The following is a 24,039-nucleotide window of genomic DNA, read 5'->3' on the forward strand; positions in this document are numbered from 1 at the left end:
AGAACAGTAGGAGATATATTAAATATAAATTGTCAGAGGAAGTACAATTCATTCAGCAACCAGAGAACTGCAGCAAGACCTCAGGGGGGTCAGTGGAGTCACAGTATCTGACCAGACAGTAAGGAAAACGTTAAGAGAAGTGTCCTTACGGTCCAGACGTCCTGTTTGAGTGTCCCGTTTAACGCAGCAATATCGCGCAGCTTGCCTCCTGTTTGCCCGTACCCACGTCAACTGGCAACTTCGCCAATGGAGACCTGTATTGTTCACAGACGAGTTCAGATTTCCCCTGACACAGCGTGATGGACGTCAACGTGTATGGAGACGCCGTGGTGAGCAGTATATGTCAAATGTTGTCCAAGAAGGCGAACGATTCGGACAAGGTTCTGTGATGTGTGGGGTGGCATCAGTATTGATGGCCGAATGGATTTTGTCGTAGTCCGTGGTAATATTACCGCTGCGGGGTACATCCAGCAGATACTGCTACAAAATGTTTTGGTTGCTGCATACGGTGTTGGCCCTGAATTCGTACTCATGCACGACAATGCCAGGGCTAATGTAGCGCGCATCACCAGAGCTATCTTGCGAGAACTGGACATTCAAGGGATGGAATGGCCATCAGTGTGTCCCGACATTAATCCCATCGAGTATGTGTGGGATAGGCTTGACAAAATGGTTTGTGGGCGTCCTGTTCTACCACACAATCTCCAAGACCTCGGATAGGCTGTCATAGACGAATGGTACCTGATACGGCAACGTGGCCTCCATTGACTTATACGGAGCATGCGACGTAGGTGCCAACCTATGATAAATGCTCCTGGAGGACATACATCGTACTGAAGCTCTGCAAATGTGATAAAAATCCACCCTGGAGGACTGTTATCACTTTGTTTTCACCACTCTTTGGACATTTCCGTGTGTGTTCTGAAAATGAACGCGAATCCATCAATGTTCTTTTGCATACTTCAACAGTAATGAATAAAGGTTTAGTTGGTAATATATATGGGTGTGAGGTACTGTTTTGTGGAGCATGGCATAAGTTCAAAAACATGTTCCCCTAATTTTTTGAACTGTGTAGTACTCGGCCACTTCCTCGCCGAACATTCTCTCCCCGCAAGTATTATGCGTGCGGATCAGTGGCCTACCAGGGTTCTTTCGTGAAACCTAATGGAACGACGAAAGGAGCAGGGCAATCCCAAGTTTGTTTTAAGTGTGGATCATTTTCGCATCTTTACACAAACTGTACTTCTCCTAACAGCCGACCTCCCTATTCTACTTCTGCTTCTGTCTTCACTAAGGCGATAGGAAGTGACTAGCCCTCCCGGATAAGCCACCAACTTCAGCATTTCGAAGCTTAACCCAGGTCAAGTCGGGCACCGAACTCGCTGAGAAGGAAAGATCCTCTAGTGTATCTTTCGAAGTTCCGAGGATATGTCTCAAAATCACCTCTGAGACCCCAGGACTTTTGCCTTTCTCCAAATTGAGATTAATATGGAACCAGTCATGGCTCTGTTAGACTCAGGAAAATATTATTTCTGTATTATTTCTGAGGAGTGGTATTCTAAATAGAATTCTTTTTGTAAATTCGCTTATTATCGTTTTTCTCGGTTAAATGTGTTTCGGCAAATGTTTCACCCTTAGTAATTGTAGTATTTATTCACGCTAAAGTTCGCATTTCTAAATTTACTTGGAAATTTAAGTTGTTGGTTCCCAAATAGTTGTTCTGCCCTGTGATAGGGCAGAGTGCATGTCACATTCTGGTCTTGTGCTCGACCTTCAGAGCAAGTCTTGTACATTCAAATTTGAAAGTAATTTCCATATCCCCGTTTTGAAATGTAGCTGCTTCATCATCGTCAATTTCGCCTACCCAGAGTGAGATGTAGTTAGACTTCTACCTGAGGACCAGGCTGATAGTATTCGGAAATTATGTCAGTCTTTTCCCGATGAGTTTTCGGAAACCCTTCGTGTTACTGATCTAATTGAATATAAGATTTAGGTAACTGATTCGCTCCCTGTAAGGTTTCCTCCATATAGGCTATCTCCACCTAAAATGAAGGCTCTTAAAGAGATTATTGATCAAATGTTGAATGATGGCGTTATTCGACCTTCAAAGTTGGCGTATTCATCGCCCATTTTTCTTGTACCGTAACCCCAAGGAGGTTTCAGGCCTGTTATTGATTACAGGCCACCAAACCGTAATGTCGTATTGCAATCAGGGCCCCTTCCTGGCTTGCATTCATGTTTATCTTGGTTTCGTAGCGCTGAGTTCTTCACCATCCTAGAACTTAACCAAGAGTGTAACCATATTCCTCTGTCAGAAGAATCGAAACATCTGATTGCTTTCGCTACAGATTGGAACTTGTACGCATACAACCGTGTGCCTTTCGGGCTCCCCACGGTCGCGGATATTCTCACCAATCTCTTAGATAGGGTCTTCCCTGACATTAAATTCGAATATCTCTAGCAGTACCTTGATGATGCCGTGATTTTTCTGAAAAATTTGAAGAACAATTAGATCATCTTAAAGAAGTCTAAAAACGCCTCTGAAAGGCCGGATTAACAGTAAAGGACTAAGGTAAATTTTGCTAAGTTTTCTATGTCCTTCTTAGGGCATATTGTGTAGCTCAATGGAGTTTCAACCGACCACTCTAGAACGCAGGCAATTCCTGACCTTAAGCATCCTAAAGATGTTAAAGGAATTGCTTAGATTCATCAGCATAGTGGATTTCTTCAGGACATTTATTCCCAACTTCGCTAATACGGCGGTGCCCCTAAACCTACCTCGTAGGAAAGGTGTCAATTTCGAATGAGGGCCATCGCAGCAAGCTGCGTTCGAATACCTTCAGTTAGCTCTCTGTTACGCCCCAGTCTTAGCTATGCCAGATTTCTCTAAAATCTTCATCGTTCAGACTGACGCCTCATTATCTGCAGTCACTGCTGTCCTACTCCAAGAAACGGAACTCGGAAGGCGACCAATTGCCTGTGCGTCTAGGACTTTATCTTCTCAAGAAACCAAGTACTCCACTTATTAGAACTGCTGGCGTTGCTGTTCGCTTTGGAAAAATTCCGCCTGTACCTTGAACACGTTAAGTTCGAATTGGAAACCGATAATCAGGCTCTAAGTTGGGTTTGGGCTAGGCTCCGGCGTACAGGGCGTATCACCCGTTGGGCCATCTGCATCTCAGCGTTTCAATTTGACGTGCGACACTTCCGGGGATCAAAGAATTTGGTCGCAGATGAGTTAATCCACATGTTTTCGGGGAGGTTGATTCCACTGAGTCAGAGAAAAGTTCTTCTCCTTCTATCTCCATGCGTTCTTGTGTTAGTGCCATTTTGACTGATGCCCCCATGTTATTTCGTGACATTGGAAAATATCAACGGGAAGATTCAGAGCTGGCTCCTATTATGGGGACCCTTTCTTCTGAGGAATATGTTCTCCCTTATGTTCTGAGGAATTCAGTTCTGTGTTGCCCTTCAAGGCATGATCAACAGATGAAAGTTGTTGTTCCAGTTTTTTCTTGTGCCTATGATCTTCAAGTACTACCATGAGACCCCATTAGAGGGACATTTATGCACCTTCAAAACTAGAGAAAAATTAGAGAAATGTTTATCTGGAAGCCTATGGACGGCGAACTTAGGGAAATGCTTAAATCTTGTAAATCTTGCTTGCTTAGTAAGCCACATTTTGCACTAAGATAGGGTTATTGTCATCTCACCAAGCACCTCGCCCTATGAAACGCTTATACGTAGATTACGTCGGACTCTTCCCTCATTCTAAGGGGAACGGGAAAAATTCGTCCTCGTGTGTGTAGATAGATTCACTAGGTTTTCATGGCTATTTCTGACTTATCTGGCCACCGCTCAGTCTACCACTTTTTAATTTAATACTATTTTGCTTTTTTTCTTTGGACCTAGGCAATATACAGTCTCTATTAATGCCAAGGCACTCACCTCTAATTTATTCCACGAAATTTTGTTTTGACCTATCCATCTCACATGTAACAACATCTGCCTATTACCCACAATCATCTCTTGCGGAGTGTGTTGACCGTAATCTTCGATCTGCCTTGATCGCTTTTCATCATTAAGACCATTCTAGGTGGGATACTTCACTGCATTAGTTATCTTTTGCATTCAACTCGGCTGTTCATGTGTCACACAAGTTTTCACCAGCATCTCTCATGCTTAAGTTCGTTCCTAACTCACCGTTGTCCAATTTATGGTCAATCAATGAGATTTTTCCAGAGACAATAGACCCTGATAATATCAGTGATCTGTGGAGAAAGGCCAAATGTAACCTGAAGGCTTTCTATGAGAACGTAAAAGATAGGTATAACCGTAGACAGTGACCCAACAATTTAAAGGTTGGAGACCAAGTCATGGTGAAAAACTTCGTTCCTGCAGGCAAGCTTGCCCCCAGATTTCATGGACCGTGCATTATTCTAGATTTCATAACAACGGTCACCCTCTTGGCGAGCAATCCAGACACCGAAGGCATTTCTGTGCTTATCTGTCCCAAATAAATTCAGTAGAATTCGAGGTTCAGTTTAGGCCACCAAGTGATGGCATTGCTAAGTTAATTATGTTTCTTTCCTTAGCAGCTTAGAAGCTTAGGGTTTTATAGACAAGATGAAGAAAGGAGTTCTTCTTCTCCTGTTAAATAGTGGAAGATTACAAGCCGTTATGTTAATTTCCGGTTTCTATCCTCTTGCAGAAAACATCCGTACAGTATTTTTTTCTCTCCACCTGTCTGCCATTACCTTGCAGGTGCAGGCGCGGGGTAAGGGCTCACCCTTTTCTGGACTAGTCTCCTTCATTATGGCGAACTTGAACACCATCATTAGTGGCAATGGCTGGGATGCCGTTCAACAACCGCCCACTTCATCATTGGGGAGAACTTCAATATTTGGTTCATGGCGACCATCACCATGGCTAACCCTCTAATGGTAGAGGAAGAGTGGTATCAGAGGGTGCTTGGGGAGTCCGGGGACCCCGCCCTGGCATGGGCAATGGCGGCCGCTCTTGCCGTCGACCCTGGGCATGACTATCCGGACTTCGACAACTTCACAAATCACATCAAGAATTGTTTTCTTCCAAATACCTTATCAATTAACTCTCCATGAAGAAATGTTCTAACTTCGAACTTCAAATTTCAAAATGTTTCAATATTTCTAAATTCCAAAACTGTATTAACAGTGGAAAGACTTTCGGGGGGGGGGTCTGTACCGGATGTACACCGTCTCTGTGCATTTAAACTATGCGCCTGTTAGAAGGCCGTCTGTATCGTGTACTTCAAACTGTGTATTGGAAGAAGTTTGAACTTTTATCGTCAGATGTCCCTACTATCGACTTATGTACCCCCTCTGGTGACAGAATGGACAATTCATTTTCAATGGAATTTTTGTATTCATAAGTTTTCTATACCGAATTGTTTGTAGATTTTTCGGTGTTCTAATATTACTAGCACTTCTATCTCTTCCCGCCTGCTTAAAATCAAGAATTGTTGGTGTTTATTTAATTAAGCAACAGAAATTTTGGGTGTGTACATTGCTTCGGCCCATATGTTTCTGGAACCTTACTCTCCGCTATAAAATCTGGAACCGTGTGGGCCCAGTTGTCTTTCGATCGCTCCAGTCAAGAAGCTTAGGGTGTGTTCCATCTCTGGAAGGCCTACCAGCTCCAAGTAATGGCAGACATCTTTTAATGATCTAGTAGCCTCAGAAAGCTAACTTGAGAGGAAGCTTTCAAAATTATTTCGTAATGTACATTTCAATCCTTCAACGTAAATTTTCAAATTAGTCGAAGAACTTTATTCTAACTTAGGGAATAAAGAGTGTAAACCCTCTTTCAATTCCCATTCAATTTGGTATTCGGGTGACTATAATTTCTCTCCGTCTACTCACATCCATAGTATAGGCTCAGCTACTGTAACTTTGGGCCATAACCCCACAGAGGGTTTTAAGAATTTTTAAGTGAACTTCAAAGGAGTGCAAGTGTTCCCCTCGTAACATTTCGGTTTACGGCCGATATATTAAATAATTTATTTTTGCACTAAGGTCAGATAGAATGGGCACTTATTGCCTCTGCAAATGTATAACTATTCTTATTTAAATGTAACTTAGCCTGTCGAGCGAGTAAGACCATTGAAACGGGTTTTATTTGACCTAATGTCAAAGTAAAAACTGTGCCTTGGAGAGAATTAAATCTTGTAAATTTTGGAGATTAGACTCTTAGGTAATTGTGTGGAGCAAAGACGCTCTTTCGAACGAGGTAAATTTTGGAGCACCGTCTCCTTTGGTACTTGCAGTTGATTGCAGCGGTAGTGCTCTTGGTAATAGTGTGACGTTTGAACTACCTATCACATATCTTTAAAAATCATTATGTTTATTGTACCTAGGTTTCAAATAACTTTGTTATAAGAGCTGAAGAGCTTCTCGTCTGTCTATCCAACTGTTATTTGTTATTATTTAACAATTTTTAAAATTTGGAGAGAGAAAAAATGATAAGTAAAATTTTAGATTTTAGAGTTTTAAATTAAGATATTATCTTTTCTCTCTCCACCCATTCATGCCCGCAGCTTCTCTCATCTCTGTGCTCCACGGTATGTCCGTATGAATTATTATTATTATTATTATTATTATTATTATTATTATTATTATTATTATTATTATTATTATTATTATTATTATTATTATTATTACGGGGATACCGTGGTGAATAGAGGGGAAGGAAGGTGCGGGCATGAATGGGCGGATAGAGAAAATATCGGATTTTAATTAAAAAGTTTATAATTAGTAATTTTATTTATTGATCTTTTTTCCTTTTCTTTTCAAATTTTAAACTTTGCTAAGCAATAACAAATAATCAGGTACAAAAGTTCAGCTCGTGAGCTCAAGAAACAACATAAGAAGCTCCTAGAATAATTATAAAACATACTCCCTTCAATACATCCAAAAGGAAATTGAGCTCAAAAATTACTGCAATTACAAAGAGCGCATTTTCTCCTCCCAATTACTCTCTTAGGAGACTATTCTCCAAATTTTACAAGTTCGGGTCTTTTAAAGGCACATTCTACATTTTACCAAAACCAAACAGTATCCACTGCCTTATCTGCTCCACAGTTACATTTAGAAGGAAATGAATAATTGAAGTTAACTTTAACTGGGGTAACAAGTACCCATACTGCATGACCTTAGTTTAAAAAATGTAAACGTTATTGGCCAAAAATAAGAGTGTTAGGAGGCGAACTCTTGCGCTCCTCTCAAATACACTTCAAAAAAATAGTACTAGTAGTACTAATGTTTTGTTTTACCTTGCAAGATTAAGGCCTTCATGCCTTTTCTTCCAACTATGCTCTTTTATTGAAATGCTTCTTCTTATTATTCGTACTCTTATTCTTAGAAGAAGAAAAAATAGAAGAAGAAGAAATGTCATTGTTTCACAAATCATAACGTCAGATGTTTTGAATCCCAACATGCCACTATACGACACAAGTTTGGAGTATAGATAATTCACTTTTGGAAATCATTTTACAAAGATTATAGACGTGCTTGCAAAATAATTGCATCAAAGAGCGTACTTTCACTAGAGTTTACTTCTCTGCCGGAAATAGATGCCATTCCACCGGTAGATGGGTGGCAGAAGAGAAGTCATCTGCATCACTAATAGCAAGGCAGTCGTGTTGGTGTGAGTTAAAAGCACGCCTTTGGAGTGCAGTCAAGTGGTTCGCGTACGCCAACATGTTTGCTCTTAGTTATGCAAAGTTACTCTCGCAAGTCGCATACCTGGCCATCGTCAAGTAATGAAATTTCATTGTATAGTCAGTGTCATGTCGCCCTACATCGTGCGTATCAACGGCCCACCTGCAATATAAGTGTTCTTCCGTGAAACCTAATGGAATGACGAAAGGAGCAAGGCCATCCCCAAGTTTGTTTTAAGTGTGGATCATTTTCACATCTTTCCAAAAACTGTACTTCATCTAACAGCCGACCTCCCTATTCTACTTCTGCTTCTGGCTTCATTAACTTAGGCGATAGGAAGTGAATAGTGCTCTCGGATGAGTCATCATCTTCAGCATTTCGAGGCTTAGCCCAGGTCAAGTCGGGCACCCAACTCTCTGAGAAGAAAAGATCCTCTAATATATCTTTCGAAAGTCCGAAGGAATGTCTCAAAATCGCCTCTGAGACCCCAGGACTTTTGTCTTTCTCCAAGAAGGGGGTTAATACCTTTTATGAGGATACGTATATGTCAAAAACTTAACACATTACAGACATGAAAATGGGTATTTTTAATATCTTTTAAAACTAAAGTAACAGGTAATTTTTGTTTTCGGAAAAAGCACTTAGGGGGTGGGGTAAAATGACTGAACAAGTGTTGAATTATTTTTATTAAAATGCTGGTATCTCCAAAACTGAAGATATATCAAAAGTAAAAATTGGTATTTTTAATCTTCTTTTAAAATAAGGAAACACGTATTTTTGATTTGGTAAAATTTAGTTAAGGGGTTTGTAAAAAGGACTGGAAAAGGGGTTGAACTCTTTTTATGAAGATAATTACGTCTCCAAAACTGAAGATGTTGCAGACATGAAATTTTGCATTTGGAATCTTCTTTAAAAAGAAACTGGTATTTCTTTTATTTTCGGTAAGTCCACTTAAGGGACTGGGGTGGGTGAAAAGAACTGAAGGAAATGTAGAATTATTTTTACGAGGTCACTTATATATCAAATACTAAAGATGTTACCGACGTGAAAATGGTATTTGCAATCTCCTGTAAAAGTAAAGGAACACGTATCATTTCTTTTCTGAAAATCCACATAAGAGGAAGTGTCAAAGGAGGTAAATTTTTAAAATGACCATATCTACAATATATCCAAAAAACTTACCACATATTACAGACGTGAAAATTGGTGTTTTAAATCTTTTAAAAATAAATTAACACGTATTTTTAGATTCGTAAAAAGACTTAAGTGGTCGGGGTTGTAAAAGGACTGAAAAAGGGGATGAATTATTTTTATGTGGCTACTTACATCTCAGTAAGAAGCGACTGAAAGGGGCCCCAAGGGTTCTGAACTTTGGAGCGTCGGTTGGCGACCACGGGGCCCTCAGCTGAGTCCTGGCATTGCTTCCACTTACTTGTGCCAGGCTCCTCATTTTCATCTATCTTATCCGGCCTCTCTTGGTCAACCCTTGTTCTTTTCCGACCCCGATGCTATTAGGTTTGCGAGGGCTAGGGAGTCTTTCATTTTCCCGCCCTTCGTGGCCCTTGCCTTCCTTTGGCCGATATCTTCATTTTTCAACTGTCGGATCCCTTCCATTTTTCCCTCTGATTAGTGGTATATAGAGGATGGTTGCCTAGTTGTACTTCCTCTTAAAACAATAATCACCACCACCACTTACATCTCAAACACTGAAGATGATACAGACATGAAATTGTGTTTTGAAATCCCCCTTTAAAATGTTCCGGGGATTCTGTGGAACGCAGAGGTGTAAGAAGCTGCTGGCATGAATGGCTGGATGGAGAAAATATGTTTTAATTTAAAACTCTAAAATTTGAAATATTCTATCTTTCCCCGTTCTTCCTTTTCAGATTTTAAACTTTGTTAAACAATAACACATAATCGGGTACAATAAAGAGTCGAGTTAAGTAACCCAAACGTTACTCTATTACCAAGAGCACCGGGCGAGTTGGCCATGCGCGTAGAGGCGCGCGGCTGAGAGCTTGCATCCGGGAGATAGTAGGTTCGAATCCCACTATCGGCAGCCCTGAAAATGGTTTTCCGTGGTTTCCCATTTTCACACCAGGCAAATGCTGGGGCTGTACCTTAATTAAGGCCACGGCCGCTTCCTTCCAACTCCTAGGCCTTTCCTATCCCATCGTCGCCATAAGACCTATCTGTGTCGGTGCGACGTAAAAACCCTAGCAAAAAAAAAATACCAAGAGCACTACTGCTCCAATCATTTGCAAGAAAGGCGACGGGGCTCCAAAAATTACAACATTAGAAAGAGCGTAATTGTTCCACACGATCACCTAGAAGACTTCTCTCCAAACTTTCCAAGATTCAAGCCTCTCAAAGGCACAGTTTTACTTTTACATTAGGTACCACACAACCTGATTCCACTGTCTTACTCTCTCGATAGTCTACATTACATATAAAATAGGATTTTTTTTTTCTAGGGGCTTTACGTCGCACCGACACAGATATGTCTTATGGCGACGATGGGATAGGAAAGGCCTAGGAGTTGGAAGGAAGCGGCCGTGGCCTTAATTAAGGTACAGCCCCAGCATTTGCCCGGTGTGGAAATGGGAAACCACGCAAAACCATCTTCAGGGCTGCTGACAGTGGGGCTCGAACCCACTATCTCCCGGATGCAAGCTCACAGCAGGGCGCCCCTAACCGCGCACCGAACTCGCCTGGTAGTTAATTATTTTGAAGTCGAAAGGAGAATAAATATATAACTGAAAAAATCATAATTACTGATGTTTAATGTTGAAAATGCCGGGCTGAGTGGCTCAGACGGTTAAGGCGCTGGCCTTCTGGCCCCAACCTGGCAGGTTCGATCCTGGCTCAGTCCGGTGGTATTTGAAGGTGCTCAAATACGTCAGCCTCGTGTCGGTAGATTTACTGGCACGTAAAAAGAACTCCTGGGGGACTAAATTCCGGCACCTCGGCGTCTCCGAAGACCGTAAAAGAGTAGTTAGTGGGACGTAAAACAAATAACATAATTATTAATGTTGAAAATACTCTATAACAGAATAAGTTTATCAGACATATACTGTACAGTACATTGCTGCCTAATCTTGTAATTTTGGGTTGTCACGGGTATTCCCCCCGCAGAGAGGATAGAATAGTTATAGTAACGTGCTACGGTTGGCCTAACATTCCACTCTATTGTCACGCAATCCCTGGCCGGTGTAATCCATTCCAGTCATCCTCATGATGTAAATGACTTAGCCCCAGGTATTCTAAAGTGAGGAAGTCACACGATTTGTTAACCTCACTCTTGTTGTGTGCAATGGAGGTCCGTAGAAAATTAAATATTTAACTAAGGATAATGAAATGGTGGCTTATGAGTCTGACAAAAGATAAGGAAACTAAAATCACCCACAATTTTATACTGATATTATGTTGTTGTTTGAGTTATCAGTCCATAGACTGGTTTGATGCAGCCCTCCATGCCACCCTATCCTGTGCTAACCATTTCATTTCTACGTAACTATTGCATCCTACATCTGCTCTAATCTGTTTGTCATATTCATACCTTGGTCTACCCCTACCGTTCTTGCCACCTACACTTCCTTCAAAAACCAACTGAACAAGTCCTATCATTCTATCTCTTCTTCTCGTCAAATTTAGCCAAATCGATCTCCTCTCACCAATTCGATTCAGTATCTCTTCATTCGTGATTCGATCTATCCATCTCACCTTCAGCATTCTTCTGTAACACCACATTTCAAAAGCTTCTATTCTCTTTCTTTCTGAGCTAGTTATCGTCCATGTTTCACTTCCATACAATGCCACGCTCCACACAAAAGTCTTCAAAAACATCTTTCTAATTCCGATATCAATGTTTGAAGTGAGCAAATTTCTTTTCTTAAGAAAGCTCTTCCTTGCTTGTGCTAGTCTGCATTTTATGTCCTCCTTACTTCTGCCATCGTTGGTTATTTTACTACCCAAGTAACAATATTCATCTACTTCCTTTAAGACTTCGTTTCCTAATCTAATATTTCCTACATCACCTGCCTTCGTTCGACTGCACTCCATTACTTTTGTTTTGGACTTATTTATTTTCATCTTGTACTCCTTACCTAAGACTTCATCCATACCATTCAGCAACTTCTCGAGATCTTCTGCAGTCTCAGATAAAATACAATATCATCCGCAAATCTCAAGGTTTTGATTTTCTCTCCTTGGACTGTGATTCCCTTTCCAAATTTCTCTTTGATTTCCTTTACTGCCTGTTCTATGTAAACATTGAAAAGGAGAGGGGACAAACTGCAGCCTTGCCTCACTCCTTTCTGGATTGCTGCTTCTTTTTCAAAGCCCTCGATTCTTATCACTGCAGACTGATTTTTATACAGGTTGTAGATAATTCTTCGTTCTCGGTATCTGATCCCTATCATATTCAGAATCATAAATAGCCTGGTCCAATCAACATTATCGAATGCCTTTTCTAGATCTTCGAATGCCATGTACGTGGGCTTGTCCTTCTTGATTCGATCCTCTAAGATCAGACGTAAAGTCAGGATTGCTTCACGTGTTCCTACATTTCTTCTGAAGCCAAATTGATCTTCCCCCAACTCAGCTTCAACTTGTTTTTCCATTCTTCTGTAAATAATACGTGTTAAAATTTTGCAGGCATGAGATACTAAACTAATAGTGCGGTAGTTTTCACACCTGTCAGCACCGGCTTTCTTGGGAATAGGTATAACAACATTCTGCCGAAAATCGGATGGGACTTCTCCTGTCTCATACATCTTGCACACTAAATGAAATAACCTTACCATGCTGGTTTCTCCTAAGGCAGTCAGTAATTCAGAGGGAATATCATCGATTCCAGGTGCCTTGTTCCTATTGAGGTCACTCACAGCTCTGTCAAAATCTGACCTCAAAATTGGGTCTCCCATTTCATCAGCATCAACAGCCCCTTCATGTTCCAGAACGAAATTATCTACATCGTTACCTTGATACAACTGTTGGTTATGCTCCTGCCATCTTTCTGCTTTGTCTTCTTTCCCTAGAAGTGGCTTTCCATCTGAGCTCTTAATATTCATGCACCTAGATTTCCTTTCTCCAAAGGTTTCCTTGATTTTCCTGTATGCAGCATCTACCTTTCCCAGGACCATACAGCCTTCGACATCCTTGCACTTCTTCTTCAGCCATTCTTCCTTAGCTACATTGCACTTTCTATCCACTTCATTCTTTAATCGCCTGTATTCTTTTCTGCCCTCTTCATTTCTAGCATTCTTGTATTTTCGTCGTTCATCAATCAGGTCTAATATCTCCTGAGTTATCCACTGATTCTTAGTTGATCTTTTCTTCCTTCCTAACATTTCTTCAGCAGCCCTACTGACTTCATTTTTCATGACTCTCCACTCTTCCTCTACTGTGTTTCCTTCGGCCTTTTCATTTAGTCCTTGTGCAACATGTTCCTTGAAACAATCCATCACACTCTTTTCTTTCAACTTGTCTAGATCCCATCTTTTTGCATTCTTTCCTTTCTTCAATTTCTTCAACTTCAGATGGCATTTCATGACCAACAAGTTGTGGTCAGAGTCCACGTCTGCTCCTGGGAAAGTTTTGCAATCCAACACCTGGTTTCTGAATCTCTGCCTAATCATAATGAAGTCTATTTGATACCTTCCAGTGTCTCCAGGTCTCGTCCACGTATAAAGCCGTCGTTTGTGGTGTTTGAACCAAGTATTGGCGAGGACTAAATTATGGTCAGTGCAGAATTCAACCAGCCGACTTCCTCTTTCGTTCCTTTGTCCCAATCCAAATTCTCCTACTGTGCTACCTTCTCTTCCTTGGCCTACCACTGCGTTCCAGTCTCCCATCACAATTAGATTCTCGTCAGCTTTGACATATTGTATTAAATCTTCTATCTCCTCATATATTCTTTCAATTTCTTCATCATCCGCTGAACTAGTAGGCATATAGACCTGCACTATTGTGGTGGGCATTGGTTGGTGTCTATCTTGGCGACAATAATTCTTTCACTATGCTGGTCGTAGTAGCTTATCCGCTGCCCTATTTTCTTATTCATTATTAAACCAACTCCTGCATTACCCCTGTTTGATTTCGTGTTGATAATTCGGTAGTCGCCTGACCAAAAATCCTGTTCTTTCTGCCAACGTACTTCACTTATACCAACTACATCTAACTTTAGCCTATCCATCTCCCTTTTCAGATTCTCTAACCTACCACAACGATTCAAACTTCTAACATTCCACGCTCCGACTCGCAGAATGTCAGTATCCATCTTCCTGATGATCGCCCCCTCTCGTGTAGTCCCCACCCGGAGATCCGAATGGGGGACTAGTTTACCTCCGGAATATTTTACCCGGGAGGAAGCCATCATCAGTACATCATTCATACAGTGAGAGCTGCATGTCCTCGGGAGGTGGTTACGGCTGTAGTTTCCCGTTGCTTTCAGCCGTGTAGCAGTATCAACACAGCTAAGCCATGTTGAGTATTATTACAAGGCCGTAACAGTCAATCATCTAGACTGCCGCCCTTGTAACTACCGAAAGGCTGCTACCCCCCTTTCGTTGAACCATTCGTTAGTCTGGTCTCTCAACAGATACCCATCCGATATGGTTGCACCTGCGGCTCGGCTATCTGCATCATCGGGACACGCAAGCCTCCCCACCGCGGCAAGGTCACATGGTTCGTAGAGGAGGACTGATATTATAATAAATGTATATTTCTTATCTCTAGCTAATAACTAACGACTTACAAATTGATAAGGGAATACATTTATAGGACAAATGTTTCCGTTTTTTTTATTTTAATCAGTTTTCCCTCCGTGGTTGATGTTTTCCCCGAACTCAGCAACCGGACACACCTTTGCCGCCTCAAAGACAGTTTCCTGGATCGTAAGGCGTTTGATCTGAAATAAAACAGGGGTGGAGGACCAGTACCTCGCCCAGGGAGGGGCATCTAAAATACTGAACAAGCGCCTTGTGGGGGATGGAAAGTTTGGAAGCGATAGGCAAGGTAGAGAGAAGTAAACGGCCCTGGCCTTAAGTTTGGTACCATTGCGGCATTTGCCTGGATAGCCTAAGAAATGGTAAACCACGGAAAACCACTTAGAGGATGCCTGAGTTTGGAATTGAACCCCCTCTATTCAGTTGACCTCCCGAGTCTGAGTGGACACTGTACCAGACCTCGAAAGCGGATCTCCTTGAGTGTGAGCTAACCACACTAACCACTACACCGGACTCGGTTAAATTTTTGAGAAATATAACACCCTTCTTATCTGGACTGTATCACAAAACAATAAAATCACAACAACATCATCGTAATAGCTTAATCATTATTAGCGAATTCAAGTGTAGTTTGTTCCATTTCTGTTGTGCTTCAAAGGAATGTAGGCTACTGGAGGTGGGGGAAACCGAGGAACGAAACATTCATTGAGTCGAAGCGATTCGATACCGATTGGGAAGACCTGTTTTCGCGTCTTAAAATGTCGCACATTCTGATATTTGTGGTAATACAAAATTTCTTTGGTTTCTTCCATTAATTGAAGTTCATAGTGATTTATTTAGCACATTTCCATATCATCCTTTTATTAAGGAATGAACATTTCTTGTGTCTTCATATCTGTGAAACCAGTATTCTTGTGTTTCAGCACCCGAGGTTCAGACCCAGTCTGTATGCAGTATTCTCAGCGATATGTTCTCCTTGGGGATGGTGTTATGTGCCATCTTCAACCAAGGAAGACCACTTATCCAGGCCAACCACAGCAGCTCAACCTACATGAAGCAGCTGGAAGTGGTAAGTACCACTGACTTTTGGCGGTAGTTAGTATAAACAATTTTCTCCACGATCCCAGATAATGCTCTATTGGTTGTCGTTCACAACGCTTACTCCGAAAACAGTGAAAAGTAGTCAGCGAGACCTAAAATCAATAACACTATTAAATTACAACGCTTAGAAATATAACATCGTAAACGGAGAATTTCCTGCCCCTTCTCATTTATAGAGTCTCGAGTGGTACATCGTGTTCAAACGAAGAAGTTAAGAGTCAAATACAGTATCGGTATAACACGAGGATTATGATACACGATCAAACAAGAAGTGCTGGAGGCAGGAGGGGTTTCATTAGTGTCATCAATTCCTTTTTGTTGGTAGTTGCTTTACGTCGCACCGACAAAGATAGGTCTTATCGCGACGATGAGATAGGAAAGGGCTAGGAGTGGGAAGGAAGCGGCCGTGGCCTTAATTAAGGAACAGCCCCAGCATTTGCCTGGTGTGAAAATGGGAAACCACAGAAAACCATCTTCAGGGTTGCCGACAGTGGGGTTCGAACCCACTATCTCCCGGATGCAAGCGCACAGCTGCTCGCCTCTAACCGCACGCCCAACTTGCCCGGTTATAAAGTCCTTATTTAACTCATATTTAATTTCTTCTTCTTCTTTTATATAAGCTGGCTAAGGACTGCGATAATCAACTATTGCATTTTGGGGTGGGTTTTGTTGTTTTCCCGATAATTGTGGATCGTCTGGCTGTGTTGCTCTTGTACCTGTCTTCCTTCTTGGTGGTTTGTTCTGGAACTCCATTGGTTTAAGCATCCTCCTGAAAGATGTCCGGTCTTTTAAGTCTCTTTCTGTACCTCCGAGTTCCTGCAGATCTTTGTTTACTTTCATCAACCATCAGGAATTGATCTTCCCCTTTTGCCAGCAAGAGAGAAGCTGGTTGATCAGCCTGGCATGATGCATCCTGTTGAGGTGTGCATAAAATGGTAGGCTTCTCTTCCTGGCCACATCCGTGGTTTTTTCACGGTACTTATAGAGCTCTTGGTTGGGTAACCTTTTGTATTCGTTCCCTTCCTTGATTGGTCCTCATATCTTCGCCAAACTTTTTCTCTCTTGTATTTCGATCTTGTTCGTGAGTCCCCTCCTGATGAATATTAGACATTCTGAAGCACATACGTCTGCAGGCGGATAACTGTCTGAAAGTGCCTAATTTTAGTGTGTTCATATTACATGTATATATTTATTAATTTACTTATTTATTCCTTTATTTATTTACACTCTGCAGGACATAGCTCAAATTACAACGGGGTAGAGGTGGTTATTGTTTAAAAATAAAATTTGATCAGAAATGGAATAAAACGAGGTGAATAATCTAGATATCAGCTAAAGAGTCACTCAGTGTAGATTACACACACTCCTGTTACGAAGGCATGACTCTTGGCTAATAACAAATATTTGCGTAATATTCGTGAGGGAATAGATTTTTGATTAGTACAAAGTTATGAATTTCGTTACAATACGTATGTGACTAGCCCCAGAGGAGTGCGACAGGCTTCAGCAGCCGGCACAATTCCAATCCTCGCCGCTAATGTGAGGCTTCATTCATTCCATTCCTGACCCTGATCGAATGACTGGAAACAGGCTGTGGATTTTCATTTTCACGTATGCGAAGTTTGAAAAAAATGTAACACCATTATATCTACCGACAAAAAGCTGAGGTATGTAAGCACCGTCAAATACCAGCAAACTGTTCGCCTCAGTAGCGTAACGATTAGCATTGTCAGCTGTCGTCTCGGGGGCCCATGTTCGATTACCGCTACTGCCAGAGATATAACAATAGCAGGAGGGCTGGTATATGGTTAAAATGGTACATGCAGCTCACGTGGTTGTGCCTGAAAAGATCTTCACCACCTCGGGATGAGGACACGCAGTAGCGTAGCCAGGATCGGCCATTGGAGGGGGGTTTAGTCACAAACTGCTGATAGAACACAATAAAGGTGCGTACATGTGCACGCATGCGTGACTTGACACTGATACAAGTGAAGTATGTTGATATTCAGATCGCAGTAGGCTACACCTTAAATTAGAGAACAAGAACAATACGATTAAGGTCAACAGTTTTACAGGATGTTCAGTTTGCAATCTAAAATTCAATTTTCGAGGCTTCTTATAAAATATCATAGATTCAAAAGATTTTAAATGATGTATCTGAATGTTTGTTTACTTTATTGTTAGTTTATGTTAATTTTCTTTTCGTAAAAATTCCATGGGGGGCGTTCAAATTCCCAGTTAACCCCCCTCCCCCAGGACTACGCCCCTGAGGACAAGAGTTTACTTACTTTACCAACAAATTGAATCAAGATCGAACTCGCCAACATCGGCTAAAAAGGCCTGTAGTTCAAGTTTCCCTGAATGTATTGTTCGTATATTCTGCGAAGCAACTTGACGAATATTTTGAGATCGCAAACTAACAAAATTGAAGTTGTACTGTAAAGTCTGTTAACTTCAAGTAAAAAGAAAGTAAACTAACAGAGAGCCTTAAAGCAAGATAAAACTACAACGACGTGAAACACAACAATACTGAACTCATGTTATGACGTGGAGTTATTTCAAGTTGTGAACATCATACTCCGTTTCACTTGGTCCACTGCTTACATCGTAAGTTAATTAATCTTAGCAAACTTTTCCTTCTCAAATGTGCCCATTATACAGTGCTCAAAAAAGTTGTTAAAATTTGTTAAAATCCATTTAGAAAATAATACATTTTAAAATAGACCATCCTGAGTTCCTTTCCATCCTAAATTGCAATGTGCCGCGCCTAAATTCGAGATTTCATTCAATATTTTTTACAAATATAAAATTTTAAAACAACTTCCCATCAAAATTCACCACTTTACAGACTATGCAGTGTCTATATGGTTTCAGTACAAACAGCTGCCTCTGTGGATCCGTGGTAGAGTGTCGGCCTCCGAATCCCAAGATAGCGGGTTCAAACCTGGCAGAGGTAGTCGGATTTTTGAAGGGCGGAAGAAAGTCCATTCGACACTCCATGTCGTACGATGTCGGCATGTAAAAGATCTCTGGTGATACATTTGGTATTTACCCGACAAAATTACTTAAATCTCAGCCATAGACGCCCAAGAGAGATCCGCTTTACTCTGTCTGCCATCTAGCGAACCTAGAGTAAAACGGAACGTCGAAATTGACGAGCAGACAACCAGATGGCGTCAAATCGAAATGTCTGCACACGGTAGCTGAGGCCATACGATTATTATTATTATTAATATTATTATTAGTACAAACATGAGAGTATTTTTTAATAATTCACGGCTAGCATTGACAGATAACAATTATTATATAAAACACCGCATGCACAGTATATTTAACTGTATTTTAAGAATAACTTGTAAGCTCAAGCCCCTATTTACAGAATAGATTGGATTAAAGTAACTAGATTAAAGGTAAGGTAAGGGTGTATTCTGCCCGAAGGCAGCTCCGAACCTCGGCAGAGGTGTGCCTGAGCCGGAGTTTACGTGCGGCAGGGTGGCCAGTTCCTTTCCGCTCCTCCTTTCCCTTAGCCCCCACCAACAGCGCGTGGCAACCCATCCAAATCTTGACCACGCCCAATGTTGCTTAACTTCGGAGATCTCACGGGATCCGGTGTTTCAACACGGCTACGGCCGTTGGCTAACTAGATTAGAGGAGATTTATTTATAGTAGGATAAGTAATATTAAGTAATAAGTACCGAAGAGCTGGCCGTGAGGTTAGGGTCGCTCAGCTGTGAGCTTGCATTCGGGAGACAGTAATTTCGAACCCCACTGTCGACAGCCCTGAATATATTTTCTGTGGTTTCCCATTTTCACATCAGGCAAATGCTGTGGCTGTACATTAATTAAGGCCACGACCGCTTCTTCCCACTCCTAACTCTGTTCTATCCCATCGTCGCCATAAGACGTTTCCGTGTCTGTGCGACATACAGCAAATTGTAAAAAAAAGAAAAAGTAAAGTAATAATTGAGGACCAAAGATGGAAAAAGGGTATAAGTGCCAGAAACATGGTAAACGTCAGTAATAGAGTCCCCGAGCACAATGGCACTTTCACCTTCTCTACCAAAGGAGACCAGAAATTAATGATTACCTACGGTCTTTGAAGTGCAAGTATACTACATCAAATACGTTTTATATAATTAAATAACAATATCTTGCTTCTATACATTTCATTTCTTTAATTGAGTTCCTCAGAAATTAGAGTGATAGCACACTGACACAATGGACTGCACAGAAGAACTGCAGTGCGAGACGCTGGCACATTCACCCTTTCCCATCAAACTCAGTTGCGCACATTGGACTGTGGCTCTACCTCTTGAACTTCCTACCAACTAAAGACCTCAGGCACATGCACAAGTTACCACCATATGCGGCATGGCTAATAGATTCCATTCTTACAAAAAATATTTTCATATTTCGGCACTTTCACCTTTTTCCATCTTTGGTCCTCAACTGTAAAAAGAAAATAGTAATAATTATTTTTATTTTCACTTTGTATCTCAAAGAATGCAGCTGTAATTGGGATGTCAATCCTGTAGCAAGCAATTCACTAGTGTATATCCCTCGTCCACTGTAGCACCACATCCTGTAATTACAGGCTGTAGAATGTTCTCTCTGTATACCAGACCTGCCTTGTTACTCTGCATAGGAATTAGAACCGTACTTCGACTAAGCATGATCCCACCTCAAAACAAGGCGGAGCCCCCTTGCCGGGAAGAAGCTGGTTCTATCTCTCACTCCAGACTCCGTGCTGTATGAGAGCAAATTTACGGAGACCTCACCTCGTTTCCATTGTTCCTGATGCCATGCCTGTTGGCAACCTCACATGAGCTACCCCATCGTGTCGTTTAAGAGGAGCTCTTGATTCAGGCCTCCTTGTATCAGTCCTCCGTGGTGCGGCGGATTTCTCACTGTCTGATCTGATATTTTCACTCCGGGATTAACACTCCCTTATATGTCGTGAAAATAAGACATGTACGGTAACTGGAAAGTTCAAAATAATATATTATTATTGTAGCAGTAGTTCTCTGTTGTCACCTTAGTAGCTCTTGAGAAAGTTTCCTGTACTTATCTTATTCGTTACCCAAAAACGACTGCGTTTCGACTTAAGTCACTTCTCTTGCTCCGGTCACGGTTGCTATGCAGAGAAGTTATAGGAATTATGTAGGCATAACTCTGTTCGGTGGAGAGGTGAGGGAAAGTGCTGTTTCCTTATCTTAAAATGCATTTCACTTTTTAGGGAGTAAATGATAGGTAATGATTTTGATGAAATAAAAGGATGGAAATGAATTAAAGAGCACCTTTCTAATAATTTTTTGTGATATATCCACCTTTCCTCAAAATAATATAATCGTTGGGCTGTCCTTCCTTTGCGTGATATTTTGCGCTATTTCTTTCTTTTCCTTCACAATCTATGAAGTCACTGATTAAGGTGCATAACGTATCGTTAAACGCGGCTTATTTCGTGTCAGTAGAATGGTTTTGACACTTTTGAGAGTTGTTGCCCTTTGTTATGACCCCTATGAAACAAGTTGCCCTTGGAAGATCCTCGTCCAAAGCTAGCGTCACATTATCCAAGGTGGCTAAGATTGCTTTTCAGCGTAAGCCCAGGCTCGGTTCGCAGAGAGAATGCCATTCTAGATCCAGGGTATGAAAATCAACAGCCTGTTTCCAGTCATTCGACTGGGTCAGTAATGGCATAAATGAAGCCCCATCTAGGGTCGAGGAGAGGAATTGTGCCGGCTGCCGAAGTCTGTCGCACTCTTCTTGGGCAATGATTAATTACTGACAGATGAAATGATACAGGTGCGCCGACTTTGGGTAATTATTGGGGGAGATGATTAACATGAACACAGGCATATCAAATGAAGAACTTCTATTAATGCAAGCATTCCTATATAATAACAATATTCACAAAAAAGAGAGAAAAAAAAAGCAGAACAATAATAGAGCTTGTTACTAAAATACATTTTTGAACGAGTATTATGTACGGAGTTTTCAACAATATTCACAAGTAAACAGCAAAATAGAACTTTATTCTTAAATGAATGCTTTAAAAGTATGTTCCATGAACGAAGCTATCAAAAATAATAACAAGTTTTTAAAAAAGTAGAACTTGCTTCATAAATACATTTTCTGAATAAATTTACTATTAATGTATATTGTTCATTTCACGATACCAAATGTAAAAAGGTCTACCACCAGATATACCACCTGAACAGTCTCCATTGGGAGACTCTGAAGGAATGCCTGGATCTCATTCTTTGATATAAAACCATTTACCATCTTCTCAAGATTTACCGCCTTAGCATCCTCCAAAGACTACCAAACTTCACGTTTTAAGGGGACGTAACATCTAGGAGGAAGGTTTTTTTGGGAGGGTGGGGGGGCAAAATGGCACTCTGCCTCCGAAGAGCATTTTTGGGGAGGGGTGGCAGTAAACACCTTGCCCCCCGAAGACGGCACGGCACCACTGAAATGAAATGATATTGAATAGTGTCGTTGGAATGAATGATGACAGAGAAAGGCGGAGTACTCGGACGAAAACCTGTCCCACCTACTTTTTCTGCAGCATAAATCTAACATAGAGTGATGGGGATTTGAACCACGGTACCCGGAGGTGAGAGGCTGGCGTGCTACCGCCTGAGTCACGGAGGTTCTTAGATCTATGATATATGGGACTATTTTACTAATGTTATTGTTTTCACTTCCCGCTTAAGGTTTCCGAAGACGCCGACGAGTTGTAAATCCTGTGCAGCAGGAATTAATGTATGTTCAGGTAGATCTACCGACACGAGTTTGTAGCATAACGGTTCTTCAAATATCACCAAAAGACGGGATCAAACCCACCATCTTGGTCAAATCTATTTTTTGCTAGGGGCTCTACGTCGCACCGACACAGATAGGTCTTATGGCGACGATGGGACAGGGAAGGCCTGGGAGTTGGAAGGAAGCAGCCGTGGCCTTAATTAAGGTACAGCCCCAGCATTTGCCTGGTGTGAAAATGAGAAACCACGCAAAACCATCTTCAGGGCTGCCGATAGTGGGATTCGAACCTACTATCTCCCGGATGCAAGCTCACAGCCGCGCGCCTCTACGCGCACGGCCAACTCGCCCGGTCAAGGTCAAATCTAGCCAGCGCTCTGCTATCCAACCCATTCAACACAGCAAGACTGCTTCAGTGTGCGACATCATGCTCTCTCACGACAAACTTAAGATGAACGCTACTTAAGAAACCGAGTGCGATGCTGATCGCGAGACGCATTATGAGAATGCAAGATGAGATGAAGTACTGGCACGTATTTTGTCAACTGACAGATCAATTTTGGGTAGATTTTTGCGAAGATAGAGACCAAGCGTTCGGCTTATATAAGAACTAACCAAAAAAGCTCAGAGTTTCCTTCACCTTAAGGATATCCTAAGCCAAGACGAGAGTTATTTTCAAGCCATTTCTCCGGAGACTATGAAATTACTATGGATACTCAACCGTTTCACAGAAATCTCTAAGCCCAGTGCTCTTCGTCACTTGTTTCTCATTATAATTCAGCCTCCCTTGAACTACTGCTCTTCGATTTGCACAGCAGCCTCCCTCTCCAATCGCTGCACATCAGGAGACGGGTAGCTGACCTGAGTTTCCTCCACGAGGTCTTAAATGGGTATTACCACCCGGAACATCTTGTCTTACCCCTCTCTTTCTGCGTTCCTTCTCGCTTCACCAAAGTCAAAGACTTCTCTACCCTGCACTCAGCATGCAAGATCCTTTCTAATCCGCCTGCCAACTTCCTTTAATACTATTAATACGAGACAAGAGCTTGATATAGCTTAAAATAAAATCATATTCCAGAGGTGTATAAATAATCTCTTAATAATAAGTTGAAAAGTAGTTATACCAGCATTTTGACCCACGGCAACTTGGGGCCTACAAATTGGTGCTCACCACCATAAGGAAGATGAACTATTTTCAGAATGTTACTTGTGAGTTTAAATCAATAAAACGCTCATGGAGCGACGGGTACTATTCTGATCGGGGTCTTCAATGAGCCTATAGTTTCACCACTTCAGCATCTATATAACATGCACTAAACGAACATACATCTCAGCTGTGTTGTGTGGGTATCTGTCCGTTTCCATTAACGATCGGTATCTCAGCTAGTACACAATACATGTAACCCATAAAGTGAGGTTTATGTTTCCTATGAATGTTTGTGCAGAGACAATTCTAATGGATAAAATGTATGTCCATAACATCTGGGGACTAAGAGGAGCTAAACGAACTGTTTTATGAGCAATCAACCGTCAGCGCGATACAGACAGTACAAATGAGTGTAGATGTAATAAAAGAGCTCCACAATTTATATTGCACTCTCAAGTTTTATCATTTTAATATTCTGATTTTAATTATACTACGTGCATTATCCGCCACCTGTTCTGATTGCTGTCTAGCGGTGAGTTCAATACTTAGACGTACCTCGTATGCCTCCCTGACGCAAGTGTCTGAATGTAGTCCAATGAGGCTC

The 24,039-nt window shown here is 41.4% G+C and overlaps 1 protein-coding gene across 1 annotated transcript in view; it reads left to right on the forward strand.

Moving 5' to 3' along the window:
* The window catches only part of bma (SCY1-like protein bma), a 1,798,985-nt gene that overhangs the window by 1,138,896 nt on the left and 636,050 nt on the right, over window positions 1–24,039 (forward strand). Inside the window, exon 5 of the mRNA XM_068227755.1 lies at window positions 15,349–15,494. Within this exon, the coding sequence (XP_068083856.1) occupies window positions 15,349–15,494 (146 nt within the window). The remainder of the gene's footprint in view (window positions 1–15,348; window positions 15,495–24,039) is intronic.

The sequence above is a fragment of the Anabrus simplex genome, chromosome 5, assembly GCF_040414725.1.
Source record: "Anabrus simplex isolate iqAnaSimp1 chromosome 5, ASM4041472v1, whole genome shotgun sequence".
Lineage (NCBI taxonomy): Eukaryota > Metazoa > Arthropoda > Insecta > Orthoptera > Tettigoniidae > Anabrus > Anabrus simplex.